At 36.4% G+C, this 14747-nt stretch overlaps 1 protein-coding gene and 1 long non-coding RNA gene across 5 annotated transcripts in view; one reads left to right on the top strand and one right to left on the bottom strand.

The window, feature by feature from the left end:
• Positions 1-2241: 2241 nt before the first annotated feature.
• Positions 2242-14747, bottom strand: part of NLGN1 (neuroligin 1) — a 298181-nt gene continuing 285675 nt past the window's right edge. For 3 of the 4 annotated variants that reach the window (XM_053951957.1, XM_053951959.1, XM_053951960.1), the window contains 3 exons: positions 13532-13744; positions 8014-8803; positions 2242-7063 (listed from right to left, as the gene is read on the bottom strand). In XM_053951957.1, the coding sequence (XP_053807932.1) occupies positions 6241-7063; positions 8014-8803; positions 13532-13744 (1826 nt within the window). In that variant the 3' untranslated portion in view covers positions 2242-6240. The remainder of the gene's footprint in view (positions 7064-8013; positions 8804-13531; positions 13745-14747) is intronic. The other variant, XM_053951958.1, reaches the window with a different exon arrangement.
• Positions 8566-8911, top strand: LOC128793018 (uncharacterized). The gene is made up of 2 exons (XR_008432632.1): positions 8566-8645; positions 8738-8911. It is a non-coding gene; the product is annotated as an uncharacterized LOC128793018 (long non-coding RNA).

Raw genomic sequence — 14747 nt, 5'->3', positions numbered from 1 at the left:
ATCAATGAAATATTGCATGGCTTTTTCTGAAAATGCATATGGTGTCACATGAACCATGGATTATTTCTAGAACCTTTTGTATAGTCTTAATTGCTTAAAATTACTGCTGAAGCTGTTTCTACATATCCCTGGATGAAACAGGTACACTGTATACCTCACCCTCCCAAAGTGCCTCCTGCCACAAGGTTCTGCCCCACTCCTCATTTTATTCCAGGGAAAATTTATCAAGTGTATAAATCAAGTGTATGGCACGGGGTCTGGCCCACAACTGTTTTGCAGAATTTCCTTTTCTATCCTTCATGACCAGGTCTAGTGAGGCTCCCTGACTTCCTCACTAACTGAAAAAAATCACTAGATGAATTTTTTTTTTTTGTTTTATTATATTTTTAATAAAGCAATTGAAGTGTTATCAGCTCATAGGCATATAACATCTTGTTAGCTGAGCTCTGGTATTATCACATCTGAGAGCCAGTGGTATCAGCTTCCATTTGAAAAAAAGTTACTGGCTCTTATAGGTGTAAAGCAAAAAACCCAGCTAGCCCTATAGGCTCAAAAACTGCCCTTTTTTTTTTTAATGGTTTCATTATAAAGCTCAGGTCACAGATGCTGTTGCCTGGGCTTGCTGACATTGAGAGGAGAAAATTCAGATGACAGAGAAAATCTGTCCTGAATTTATAGCAACATGTGGCCCAGTTGTCTGTCTCTTCCCTTCCAGAATGGAGCAGAACAGAGCAGACTTCCAACTGCTGTAAAGTGTCATTGTGTCTTTGACATATAGGTCAACATATAGATTTGAGGATCAGGAAGAACTAAATGTTCCTCTCTATATATAGATTTTAACATATAACTTACTACAGCATGCTAAGGCTGCAAACTCTGGTGCTAATCTTTTCTTTGCATCCATGTTACTTCAGGGTTTGTATTTTTTTAATATAGAAGACTTTTTTTCCACTGAATTTTGGCCTTACACGCAAATATTCATCAGCATATTGTAAAGCACATTTTAAAGCCTGGCAGTGCTCATAAATCAGGATCGTTATACTTGTAATAATTTCTGTGAGTAGGTGTTCATGTGCATGAGAAGATATGCAAAACTGGACAGTGAGATGAGCCATGATGAACGTTAAAGGTCCGGAAGCAGATCAATAGCTGGTGTCAATTGCCAGGGCTTCATTGATTCCAATGGTCCAAAATACTAATTCAGCTGGAGTTAAAAGCACTATCATCATCTTATCAACTGCTTTCTGACAGTGAAGAATGCAGAATGAGGGGCAGGTGTTACCTCCACATCTTTGAATGGTGCAAAAAGTAAAAATTCCCTGATTAGTCTCACGTTTTGAAATCTCCTTTCTTGGCTGCATGTGGGTATGCATGTGGAGACAGATGCATATGTACACAAGAAGGCATTTTCTGAGACAGATACACAGCTTCTACTGCTGTGATGGTACTTTTATCTTCAAATGAAAACAAAATAAATTTCAAGAGACTGTATAAAATTTGCTTGTACAAATTTGTTGCACTTCAATGAGGTTTTCCATTCATCCCGGTAGCAAAGGGTCACGAAACTCAGGTTTTAATCCATGATTTACATACAATACTCATATTCTTTTTCAAAACTAAAGCTTATTACAGAAATGATGGTTTCCCAAGTGTACAAATTACTGAGAATTATAATATCAACAAAAAGGAACGAAGCCAGGTTGCATATAAAAATCTACACCTCCTAGGTGACTCTCAACATGTTTTTTTTCTAAACATTTTCCACCAGATAAAGTTCATTACCTTGTTCTAGCAATTTCCCATTTCACAAAGTTAAGCTTTTACTGAATCTGTATATAAGAAATTAATTATACAGTGGCATGAACAGAACCTGAGAGAAAAGGGACTTTGTGCATGGCTGGTGATGAACTCATTGATTCTGCTGCAAAGTTCTCTTGAACACCTTATCAAATGCTGCTGATTTCTGGTCAATACAAATGTATTGATGTGCCAGAATGTAATCAAATTAGAATGTTTACAGTAAAAGCTCATTTGCCATCTTTCAAATTGTTCATATTTACTTGGAGGCCTCAGGAGGGCATCTTAATCTTATAGTGTTATTATTTCAAATAGAAAAAGAGATTTTTAATGTTATTTGGAGAAAGTCCCTTAGCTTGAAGACTGAAAAAAAAAAGCAGAACTGCTGCAACAGATATTTTGACAAGAGCTTTGAATGAAAAATAACAAAACCTCTGAAGGGAATTTCCCATTAATCTAATTTATTTGGAAGCACATTTTCACAATAATAATTAAATTATCTAACGTTCGCTTACATTAAAAAGCGACCATCTGTAACTGTTCAATACTAGAAAAAAAGGTGGGGGGAAAGGCCAATATTTTAAACTAACATCACAGGCAAAAAGCAACAACTTCCAAACATCAAAGGAATACCATGATGTTTGACAGCTTCCTATGAAGTCAGCTTTTTCATCTCCTAGTGAAACTGGCAACAGAAATTCCAGCATCTTCTGTGCAGTGCTGTCTTTAAAACTGTAACATGTTTATTTGTTAGACCTCTATTCATCCGGTTTTCAGGGTGTGTGAGCAACAAAAACATCCAATAATTAAAAAGCTGTGACACATGTTTAGTACAGACAACAAAAATAACAACTACATTTTCCCATGGAGGATTTTATCCAGGAAGTTCATCCATGCCTTGCAAGTCTTCCGTGGGTGGAGAATACCAGGTATAACCAACTGAGATACCATTGAGCAAAATGCAGTTTTTATCGGTTTTATTTCTCCTAGAAATGTCAGCACAGCACATTATATTGCCTGTAATTTTAATAGATAAACGAGACAATGATTCCATTGTTATTTTTTTTCTCAAAATGGTAGAATACATTTTCTTAAAAAGGTCTGCAAACATATTTACAAAAGTGTGAAATCAATAAATGCAGGCTCTTTATATTTTTACTGAACTTCCAAAGACTGACTGATATCCTAATTTTATTGTAAAACTGGTCCAAGGATGATACAAGAAATTAAATATCACACTCAATTTTGCTTTTGTGTATGCTACCATGAAAAACAAATCAAATAGATAAAATACTTTGAAAAAAACAAACTTATATTCCATGAAGAACATGAAGATATTTCAAAACCATTTCTTATCTTTTCATTCCAGCTTTAAAACATCTCTCTGCTCTTTCTCAATGTTGTGTTAAAACGTGGGACACCATCTTACTTTTGGAAAGCCAGCTGCTGTAATGTCAGTATAAAGTAGCCACTAAAATATCATTCACAGTATCTGCATCACAGGAATGGACTTTTTTTTTTTTTTCTCCAAACAGTAGTGACAAAATTTGTGTTGTTGCCTTCATCTTTCACATTTTAAATACTATTGGCTGACAGAAATAAAGTGTAGTGTCATGCTTGGTTTACCTAAATCATTTATTTTGTAACTAATAAAAGTAAACAATTACCAGATACTGTATATATAGAGATATATAGATATATGGCCACAAATAAACTATAGTAGAAAGTTATTTTGGTTTTGATAAAGTTAAGAAAAGCACATAAAATCATATTTCATTAATATCTTGTTTTATGGCCATCAATATTTTTGTATTTTTTTTGTTTTGTTTTATCAACATAGCAAAATACAATCTTCTTATTAAACAATAATTATCAGATGGCAGACAATTCTTTTTATTGGTTTACATTGGCAGGTCACAGTCTAAAAGCACAACCACATCAGGCAGAAATTGCACACAGACCGCCCTGGATTTTGAAGACTATTTTTTGTGCTTCTACAAAAAGACCTTAATTTAAAACTGGGGACTGTAAGAAGTACTAAGTAAGTACATGTTTGTTGGGTTTTTTGTTGTTTTTTTTTTTTTTTTTTTGGGTTTTTTGTTTGTTTGTTTTTTGTTTGGTTTTTTTTTTTTTTTTTTTGTGAAATAGGTACGTAAAAGAACTGAAATTGAGTACTTAATTTTGGTTCCAGCTTAATTTTTAATGTCTGTGCTCGATGTTAGCAAACGTGCTTTAAACTTCTCTTTTATAATAAAAGTTCAATCACCCAATAAAACCCAGGTGATTTTTTTTCCCATCATGGAATACTGCAGATTTATTTCAATTTGGCCTGTTCCTTGGCTGTTTTTTTGGTGTTGATATTGCATTTTTAACTCATTCCTGAAATCTGGAGGAGATTTACTGTGATGACAGTCACAATGTCAATATTTCTGTAAGAAAAAGCTAGGGTGGGGCTGGCCTATAAATATGCAGTTTTATTAATTGTAGAAGGCACCCTCATGTCTTCAAAAACCAGACTGGTCTTAAGATATTACTCTTTATTTGAGACAGTTACCATTACTTCATTAAAAAATGACAAAACAGCAATAAACATTTTAGCTCTTTAATGAGCAAAGATCAGGTCTCTTAACATTGGAATAATATTCGTTATCCAGATTATCTTTATTTCACTCAGTGACCAGTAATATGGCCAAGAAATACAAAGTAATTTTCCATCAAGTAGTATACAATTTTTGTGTGTAATAAGCTTTCATTCTTGAAAAAGAGTAACTGAAAAGAAATGTTTCTGTTACTGCAGTTAGTTTGTCAGAGAAAGTTCTTCGCATTATCTTACAAACTATCAAAATTGCTAGTAATTTGAAAAAATGTAAAAAAAAATCACATAACTTTAGTCTAATAGAAATATAGTACAGGTAAGAGAGAAAGTATTTATCAGGGATGTGCTCTTAAGTCCATCTCAATTATTTCTTTTATATAAATGTACATCTGATTACATATACAAACGTTTTGAAAGGACCATGGTATAGAATTACTGGAAAGCAACAGGGGAATGAAAAATTTCTTGTGATTTTAGAACATTCACTTCAAATCACACAAACATATGTAGTATCCAGATTTTTAAATTTCCAGTTGTTGGCTCTCTCCCCGTTTTCATATACCCTCTTTTTCTACACTCTTGCCATCTGGTCTAGAGAATTAATTGGAATGACAAAGCTAACGTATAGCAAAAAGGGAATTAACATTATATTAAAGTATTATAAGTAAACTTTGTAACATGCAACATGAGTTGAAACAATAAGCTGAAAGGTGTAATCAGAGCAGTAATATTGGGGCATTTTTAAATGGCAAAATGTCATTGCAATTAAATTTTTGGACACACTTTACCTCATCAATTTGAACAAAATACTCTGTAACTAAATCACAGCAAATTATAAATCCTTCATCAAAGGCGATTCCATTAAAGTTATAGTTATTTCAAAGTCAGAAATTATTTAGGTGGAAAGGAAAAAGAACATTAATAGTATACATTTTTTTGTCTGGGACTTATATCAGTGAGGGTCCAACACTGTATACCTAGAATGCCATAAATACCTTTAAGAACTGTTGCAATCCCTTCCTTTTCGGAAGCTACCATGAAATATTTTACTATAATTACTTTTTGCCCCTTTAAAAAAACTTCTTTAGGTTGTGCCAATTGATGGAAAAAGCTTCTATTAAAAACTCCAATGGGATGAGAAGAATTTTAATTACGGCTTAATCAGCAGCACAGCCACCAAGCATATAAATTATCATGCACATCGTGCTAAAAATATCCAGTTTCCTTTATTCCCACAACTTTTATACTGACAGCACTTATGTGATAATGTTGTACCTGCCAGGCTGTAAAACTTCTCTGACTGGCAGATTTCAGCATGAGCCCCTTTCTAAGGCCTTAACAGCATTGGTGCTTTGTGTACTTATTCAAATATGTAAATATGGTCTACACAAGAAAACAGGTCCAAATAAAAATTGGTGAAAATTATCTGACATTCCATTAATGTGTCCCTTGTGCATATTTATAGGTTTTTAAAATTTTCAGTCATAGTTCTTTCCTGTTTGTGTTGCACATGCCTAATTCCATTATGTAACTTAAATCTTCAAAAAATTAATACTTGAATGTGAATGAAAAAGTATCATTCAGGACAACTGCTTCAAGCAATTGCAAACAGTTGGGTTTTTTGTTTTTTGTTTCTTTTTTTCTTTTGTTTTGTTTGTTTCTTAAGTTCATTTGATATATGTACAATTCATTTTTTTCAAAACCCCAAATGTTCTTGATATGTATATTCACATAATATTCCTCCATATTTAAATAGTAAGAGTCTTGTAGGTTGAAAGCCAAGTAATCTTCAGTAATATCACCTACTGTAATCCATCAAAAAATAAAGTTTGTTTCGTCTTGTCTGGCTATACCCTGGTTGTTGAGTGTGAATGGGGGTGGGGATGAGGATGGGGCAGAGTATTGTTCTGTCCTCCAGTAAATGTGTTGAATGTGTGTAGGGGCTGAATCCCTGGTATAGTGTTGGGGATCATTGTGATGGTGTTGGGTGTCATTAAGGGGATATCATCAGGAGACCTTCTCATAGCTAGCGTGTAGTCTGGGGGACAGGCGGTCCTAAGAACCACCTCATGTGGATGGATGGACTCACATTCATGATCCAAGTCAGTGTGCTTCATTTGGAGGGACATTATCTCCTCTTCTTGTGCATGGGTGAGATCATTGGTAGTGGTACGTTGTGGGCTACATCTCCTGTGAACATCATGTCTCCGCTTGTCCTTTTTGTAGTACAACGCTGCAAAGGCCAAAATGTTCAGGAACAGCAAAGATGCGCCAACTGCGATAGTAACGCTCAATTCTGTTGAGTAGTCCCTTTGATCCACTGAAAATGGGCTTGGCTGCTGTTTGGGATCATCTTGTTTGGCTGTAGGAAAGGCTGAAGTAACTGAAACAGAATTTTTCCTTGTGGGTCTGAAAGTATTATCAGTCGATGGCACTTTAGTTGTGGTAGAGGTATACTGTGAAATGTCGTTAAGATTGTGCAGATGAGGTACCAGTTCCAACCAAAGGTTCACTTTATTGGCCCTATAGTGTTCTTTAACTCGTGGTTTTAATCCAATGTGAAGATACAGTTGGTCTTTCTGAGAATATCTGGTCCATGCTACTTCTTCAAAACGATTTGGTTTTGTGTGGATGAATTTTGTGTCTTGCGGCACTGGTTGATTTGGGTCACTGAAAGAAGAAGATATCTCCAATGTTACAAAGCATTTCAAATGGAATTATAAAATTAACATAATTAAGATTTTATACTAAACGTTTAAGACTGCCATTGGATGGAGCAGAGTGCTATTCCCTAAAATTAGAGGCCTTAATAATATTGATTAGAAACAGCATTATGCAAAAGAACCCTTCTTTTACACAGACTTCAGCAACTTCCCTGCTTCTCCAAAATGTTGGTGTCTCACAGTGAAATCTTGTGCTGCTGAGGGAAGGTTGCCTGGTGTATGGTGATGTGGACAAATGTCTGTGAGAGACCATTAAGATTTTCTTGTCGTTTTTAGCAGCAAAAAGTTCATACAGTTCTGCATTTCTGTTCCAGTGAATCATCTGTGGCCTTCCAGAGGGGAAGGATCACAGCAGAGCACAACCAAGTACAATGCATAGTCAAAAATAAGTGGTCAAATGTTAACAAAGGTTTTTGAACTCCAGTGGAAAAAAAAACCAAAACTAATGAAGAGGCCAAAACTTTCCAAGTTTAAAGCCACATATTTTATGGTCAGAAGTGGGAATTTAAGACAAAATGTGCTACTAAAATAAGCTGTATCTTATTTGATGCAATATTTATGTAATTTTCTGTCTCATGGGATGAAAGTATCAGTATCAAGGAGTAAAGGCAGGTACTAATGTAGCTATTTTTAACTCTATATATATGTTAAATGCTTAGTTTTACACTTTTCCAGAATTTCCTTAATTAGCTTTGTGTATGTTTTAAAATTTTTCCCTCTTTTTCTTAAAACATGTAAGTGAGCCAAGGGACATTACAGTAAACATAAATATCCAACTCAATTCTGAATCTCTTATTCATCCTACAAGTACAGAGGAATTCCCAAGGGAGACAACAAATGGAAAGCACCATTCCATGCAAAGTTTGCATACGAGACCATTCATTATCTGGTACTCACCCAGTTTTTGCAAAGTTTGTCCAGTACGTCATCACCACTGCACTTAGCATGACATCATTTTTGGAGAAATTACAAGGAAATAACTCAGTGGGACCAATCATGGGGATTCCTAGTACGTAAGGAACCTCATCTCCATGGGCTGCATCTGCCCATGCAGGTACCTGATCTGTCTGGCAATGATGGTAGAAGGCATAGAAGTACGTAGGCGATCCAAAATTCGAGTGAAGATCTGCTGTGGCCACTGCTGGTGCAACCCACTGGTGATCAGTAAACAAAGCCAGCAGTGTTTTCCTTCTGGTCTCGGGGTTGTGCCGGTCTGCCCAGTCTGTGTACATAAATTTAATGGTTTCCCTCAATATATCTTTGCCTTCGGGGTATCCGTATAAGTTATCGACGAAATTAGAAACCGCAAAGTCAAAATCACTGGCTGATATGCCATCTTCGCTATCCACAATGTTTTCAACAAACTTCAGCCCTTCCCCTTGGTTAACTCCCAGCATGATGTCATAGTTGAGGAACTCTCCTTGTTCCATCAAGATCTGAGGGTCGTCTGGTATCACGTCGCCGTCGATTACTGGTCCAAAGGCTATATGGTATCTTGCTGGTTGAATGTCCTGGTCGACAAGTTCTCTGTAAGGCTTCTTCTGTAGACATTCTACCAGTTCTACAGTGTCTGACATGTTGCAACCAACCTTTGTAGCCAACATCCTGGCATATTTTGCAGGCTGAAAGCTAACTGCCCAGCTGGAGAGAGCTGTTCCGCTTTGAGCTATTGCTCTTTGAAAAAGTCCTGTGGGGAGAAATATTTGAAAACTACTGAAGCGACCTTGAAACAGCCACAGACTTTGAAAGATTCAAAGGAGTTCTTTGAAACAATAGAAAACTTTAACAGAAGAGATAGCTGAATCTTAATAGTACTTAAATATAGGGGGTGGTGCAATCTGACTGCTGTTGTACCTACAGGTAATGTGCATAAAATAAATGCAGTATGTGCTGAAGCAAATGATTCTCCCTCAATATAGTCCAGCTGAGGAACAGATTTTTGAAAGAAACTCAGAAAGAAAAAGGAGTGGCATTACCTTATGTAGGACAACACTATCAGGTTAAAAAAAATCTTAAAATTAAGTATAGGTTGGAGTAAAAACCATCAAGTCTCTGAAATGGGTTGAAGTTTTAGGCATTGTTCAAGCCATCAGCAGCATGCATGAATACAACTACGTGTGAAATTAATCTATTACACTTTTTAATGTTTTCTTTGGGATTAAGCTTGGTTTGAAAGGTGCAGTGCTTTTAAATTGTGTATCACTGCAAAAGTTTGTATTCTGGAGTAATAGATGAGAAGGTACCAGGCAGCTATTAATTTTATAAGTGTCTAAGTCAAAATCGTTTCTTCTAAGGAGTTTTTTTAAGGTGGGATTATATTGATCATACTTACATAAAAAGGAAAATTATGTATTTTACACTGTTTAGCTTTGTAATTCAGAGATTTAAACATATGTTCAGGTATTCAGTTAAGGGAGAAAGAATGATCTGGCACTGCATATAAACTTGCAGTAAATCCCAGAGTCTTCAGTGCAATTAACTGAATTTATGCTGATTTAATTATCACTCTGGACTGGGAATTCTACCCAAAGAAATAACAAAATAGGTTAAAATGTATGTTTTCCTCTCCATTCTATAAGGATTTTTAAAACATGTCGTGGATGATAGCCTCACCCTCTTGTAGTCAGTGAATTAATGCAATTATTTTGCTATTGGCTTTAATGTAGTCAGAACTCCATCCTTGTTTTGATACTTCTTGTACTCCCTTTGTGTTTTTCCACTCCATTTGAGGAGAGTACTTTGCACAAACTACTGGAAAATATTTTATACTGGACCCTACCTCCTATAGGCCACTCTGGGTAATACAAAATGGCCTATAGTGTTCAAAAGTTATGCTGATTTAAGACATATTTTGTTCTAAATTTTTTTTTGTTCTTTATTTTGGTCTAAATTTTGTTTTACTTGTGTTGATGAGCACCTGGAGTCATTCCACCATCTCTGGTGGAGTTACTTGGGGACTGAAAGTGGCACCTGGCCTCACTCGGTTCCACCAGGAATCTTTGCTCCAATGCTTGATGAATTGCTGGATACTCCCACTAGAGGAACTGGAGTCAAGGTACTCAGCTCACCTCAGAAATTTATTCCAATTATGCACAAGATGGTTTTTGCTTTGATAAGCGATGTATTTCTATTGATAAAAACCCCCCTAGCCTCTAAATCAAATCAGAGAAATGTTTTTACAGCTTCTGTTGCAGCACCAGACCCTGTACACTCAAAAATAAGTTGGAATTTGTTGCTGGCAGGAAACGTTTTACAAGCTTCTCAGGAATTTTTAAATCATTCAATGATTTAAATCATTGTATTAGGTCCCAACCGAAAAGTCTTCAAATTAGATAGGTATAGAGACTGAAATGTGTAAACTCAGGCCTCTTCTTAAACTTATGAGAAGTCATATCCAAGATATTATTTTCTTGCAAGATATGAGTAAAAATGAGAATGAACTTGAGCTATAAACAGCTAAAAATATATTTGCATGTTTATAAGGTCAGATATTGAGCTAGTATAAATCAGCTCAAAGTCAGTAGAATTACCACAGAGGATCCAGGCATTGTAATAAATGTAACTAAATGACAAAGCTGAATTTTCACAAAGATATATTTCATGATAATTCATAATGTGTGTGGGTTTTTGCATATTGTGTAAATCTAACTTTATTGCTTTGTTAAATATGTCTGGACAAGGACAGAAAGTGTAAGCAATGTGTAAGAAAATGCTGATACAAAAACTGTGGCTTGCTAAGTGCTACATAAACATCAGATGCTGGATTAAGTGAAAGTGGTCGAGTCCTTTGGCCATAAAACCATCTGAGGAAATGGAACTAAACATCCCTCCTTGTGCTGAAGAATGCTGACAGAGCTATTCCTCCACTCAAACCATTTGGTGAAAAATGAACAGTATGAAAAATTATTTTCATCTGTCACAGAATTCGTGGCAGAAATTTGTACCTCACGGGATGGAGAACTACATTTTTATCTGATAATGTGTGTTATTATTATTGCTTATGAGCTTCAGACTGATAGAAAGAAGATTTAAATGTTCAATGGGCCACAGTGCTTTGTGACCCTTATTCAGTATCTTGCCACAGTAAATAATAATAATTTGCATATATTCATCTGTATTTTGAGAGCACTTTGTGAAGATGGGTGCTGCTCTGCCCACTTGCAGGTGGGTGGCTGTGAACAGCTCCACCTTGAAATAGGCTGAATTCTTCCTCTCAACTGCCAAGGGAATCTACCAGAGGTTAATGACAGAAGCGAAGAGAGCTTCTGAATTTATATCTTATGAAAGAGACTGGTTGATAAGCACAGAATCACAGAATTCCAGAATGGTTTGGGTTGAAAGGGACTTTGAAGCTCATCCCGTTCCATCCCCTGCCATGGGCAGGGATACCTTCCACTATCCCAGGTTGCTCCAAGCCCCATTCAACCTGGCCCCAGACACTTCCAGGGATGGAGCAGCCACGGCCTCCCTGGGCAGCTGTGCCAGGGCCTCATCATCCTCAGAGGGAAGATTTTCTTCATAATATGTGATCTAACCCTGCCCTCTGTCAGTTTGAAGCCCTTCCCCCTCGTCCTATCACTACATGCTTTTGTAAAAAGTCCTTCTCCACCTCTCATATGTGAATGTGAAACAACATGAAACAAAAAGGGGTTTGGAAATGTTAAGAAATAACTTTACTTGTTTGAACATGACCAATTTTTCTTTTCTTTTTTTTTTTTTTTAATGGCAGATCTAACCACCTCCGAATGTCTGTTGTGAGGTGTTCTGTTTAATCCAAATTTCATCAAAGCATGGGTTTGCTTCTAAAAGAAATCCTCAAAAAATTACTTTTACTAAACCTTCTTCAGACTCCTCTAAAATACCTTGATCTGCTGTGTTGGCAACATAGTGCCTCAGTTTTCCCCAAACAAATTCTGGTCCTGGCAGAATTCTGGCCATATGTTGGGATATGACAGGGTATCATTTGCTGATAAGAGGCAACACATGACTGTCCAAATATTGTCAATGTGGCATTTTGCATTGATGTCACGTTACTCCAAGAAGATTGATTTTAACACTAAGAGTTAGGGGAAGATAAACCAGGTGTCCTCGTTCAATCTGAAGTTAATACTTGATGAGAAAGGTGGTTTTTAGAGCTCTGATGAAAGAAGATGGTGCATTGAGACCCTCAGGTCACAGTCCAGTGAGGTAATGCTTACATCTTGCTCTTACAAGCATCTTCTTTTAAATATCTCCTATGTAAGTTATGGAAGGTAGTTATGGAAGGTAGTTATGGAAGAAAAAAAGATTACACTAAAAATCAAATTATGAAAATAGACTAAAATTTAGACCACAGTCTTATTTTCCATTTGACTCTTCTTGTAGAAGTTATATTTTTCTCTCATTTAAAAAAGCATAATGGCATGGTCTAAAGAATCTCTCACTTTATTGACCTCAGTGGTCTTTGTAACATGACCTTGGGGAAATGCAGCTCTTTTAATGTCAGCAGAATTATGTTTTTATGACCAGCCAATTAGTCCCCCATGGAGATAGAGCAATATAACTTAGTGGAGGATTATATGCACAGGGCACAATGTGGTGTCCCTGATAAAACTAATACAGGTAAAAATACGTGAGAACGGTTAGACAAAAGTAGCATGATCAATAAGCAATAGCCATGCAAATGAGAGACACTATGTGAAACTGTGGTGCAAAAATCATAGAAAGAATAAGTTGGGTGCCTCAAACAGCAAGATTTTAATTCCCTGCCACCTGCCTCAACTAGAGAGAAAAGGTGTTAGTTATGGAGTAGGAAAAACATATAGAAGGAAATCCATTTGCAACTTGGATGCTTTGACAATTTTGGATCATGCATGCAAAACGTTCAACCATTCTTTTATTAGATGACAGCAAGTGAAGTCCATGCAGTTTCAGACAAAAGATTTCTGAACTAGTTACTTGTTTCCTTCACATAAAATAATAGTTTTAAGCAATTCAGCTGTTAACCTGAAAAGAGAAACTCTGTCATTTTAATTTTCTTTAAATTCTGCTCCTCAGGAGAAACTAAACACGCTTTCACAACTGTCTGAATATAGATGACCTCATCTACTGTGAGCATGACTGACTGATTTTCCAAAAAAGACACCCTTAGGTAGGAAAGAGACAAAAATGATGCACCAAGAAAACGCTGTTCAGAAGTCTGTTATAAAGTGTTTCTACAAAGCTCCATAGGAAAAAGAAGAAAGTGACCCAAAATTTAAACATGCACAGAAGAGCTGAGGGAGAAGGAGGCTTGTACAGCCTTTAAAAAGTTTCTTAATACTGAGCTGAACTCAACAGTTCATAGAAACGAAGAGAATATACAGAACATCACATAGTACTAATGGTGGTGGCATGCAGACACCAAAATTGTCAAAATTTGCAACCTGTATAATACCTTTGGTTGAATTGCTCCAACGGTTACCTTCAGAATAATGGGATAAAGTCAACAGATTGACGCATGAACCGCCTGCCCCAGATCCAAAAACAGTTATTCTTAATGGGTCACCACCAAAGAACCCAATATTTTCACTAGTCCATCGCAAAGCTTGAATTAGATCAAGGAGGCCATAGTTTCCTTTTGCTGCTTGGTCCCCAGTGCTCAGAAATCCTGTCAAAGTAAATGAAAAGAGAAGGGGTTAGCAAGGGCTCTTCTGAGTGATCCTGTTAAAATCTTTCAAGATTTCAGAAGTATATGCTATTAAATATCGTACAGCTACATACTTTTCCATAGTCCCTGGGAACAATCTGTAATTTTGCACTTCTCCTGAAATAAAATATATTTGGTATGCACTCTTTTGGCCATGTTAAATATACATAGCAAAGATAAAGACACATCCCAGGAAAATACTCATCTAAGTCTGAACAGGTCACAGCTTATTACTCCCAAGGACTTTTTGTTGATTATACTGAGTTTAAGAGTAAAAGCTCAGGAAACAGATAAGATGCAGTTGTTCTATACATTATTTGATCAGCTCTTTGTACTTGGATGCAGCCATGAGCTTTGCATGTGCCTGAGATGCAATGATTACACTTCCCTGTAGACTCTGATCCTGTCCAGGCAACCCATTGTCTTTTTTTTTTCTCCACCCAAAAATGCAGCTTATGTCTCAGGATAAGCCAGGCTGAACAGTGGGAGCAGTTCTCAGCTCCCTGAGCTCCATCCCATAGTCATTAACCTGAGTTAATTGAATCTACATTAAATGGATAAAGTCAATGTTTCCATGACCCCTTAACAGCAAAAAGGTAGGAGCTCAGGAGTAATCTGGAGAGCACTACAACTGCTCCCTTTTATTCCTGGAGGAAAAGTGTTGGAATGTGTCAGGTGCTGGAACAACTGTTCCACGCTTTACTCCCAGCAGTCCCTTCACATTTAGCATTGCAGTTACTCTTGTCATTAGAGCCTACTGACTCTAAAAGATGTACAGCAAAAACTCTGAACAAAGTCTCTGCTGATAAAAAACATTGCTTTTGGACCCCATTTGTTGACATTTTGAATTTTCTCAGCTTAATAAACAAATGTTTAAATACTACCAGCATTATGAAGTAGTCCATACCTCCATTTGCATATCAAACTGATTTGATGCTCACTAAATCGTGTAACTGCTTTTCAG

Source organism: Vidua chalybeata, chromosome 10 (genome assembly GCF_026979565.1).
Source record: "Vidua chalybeata isolate OUT-0048 chromosome 10, bVidCha1 merged haplotype, whole genome shotgun sequence".
Taxonomy (NCBI): Eukaryota; Metazoa; Chordata; class Aves; order Passeriformes; family Viduidae; genus Vidua; species Vidua chalybeata.
The sequence above is the reverse complement of the archived record's forward strand: the minus strand, read 5'-3'. Positions and strand labels throughout refer to the sequence as shown.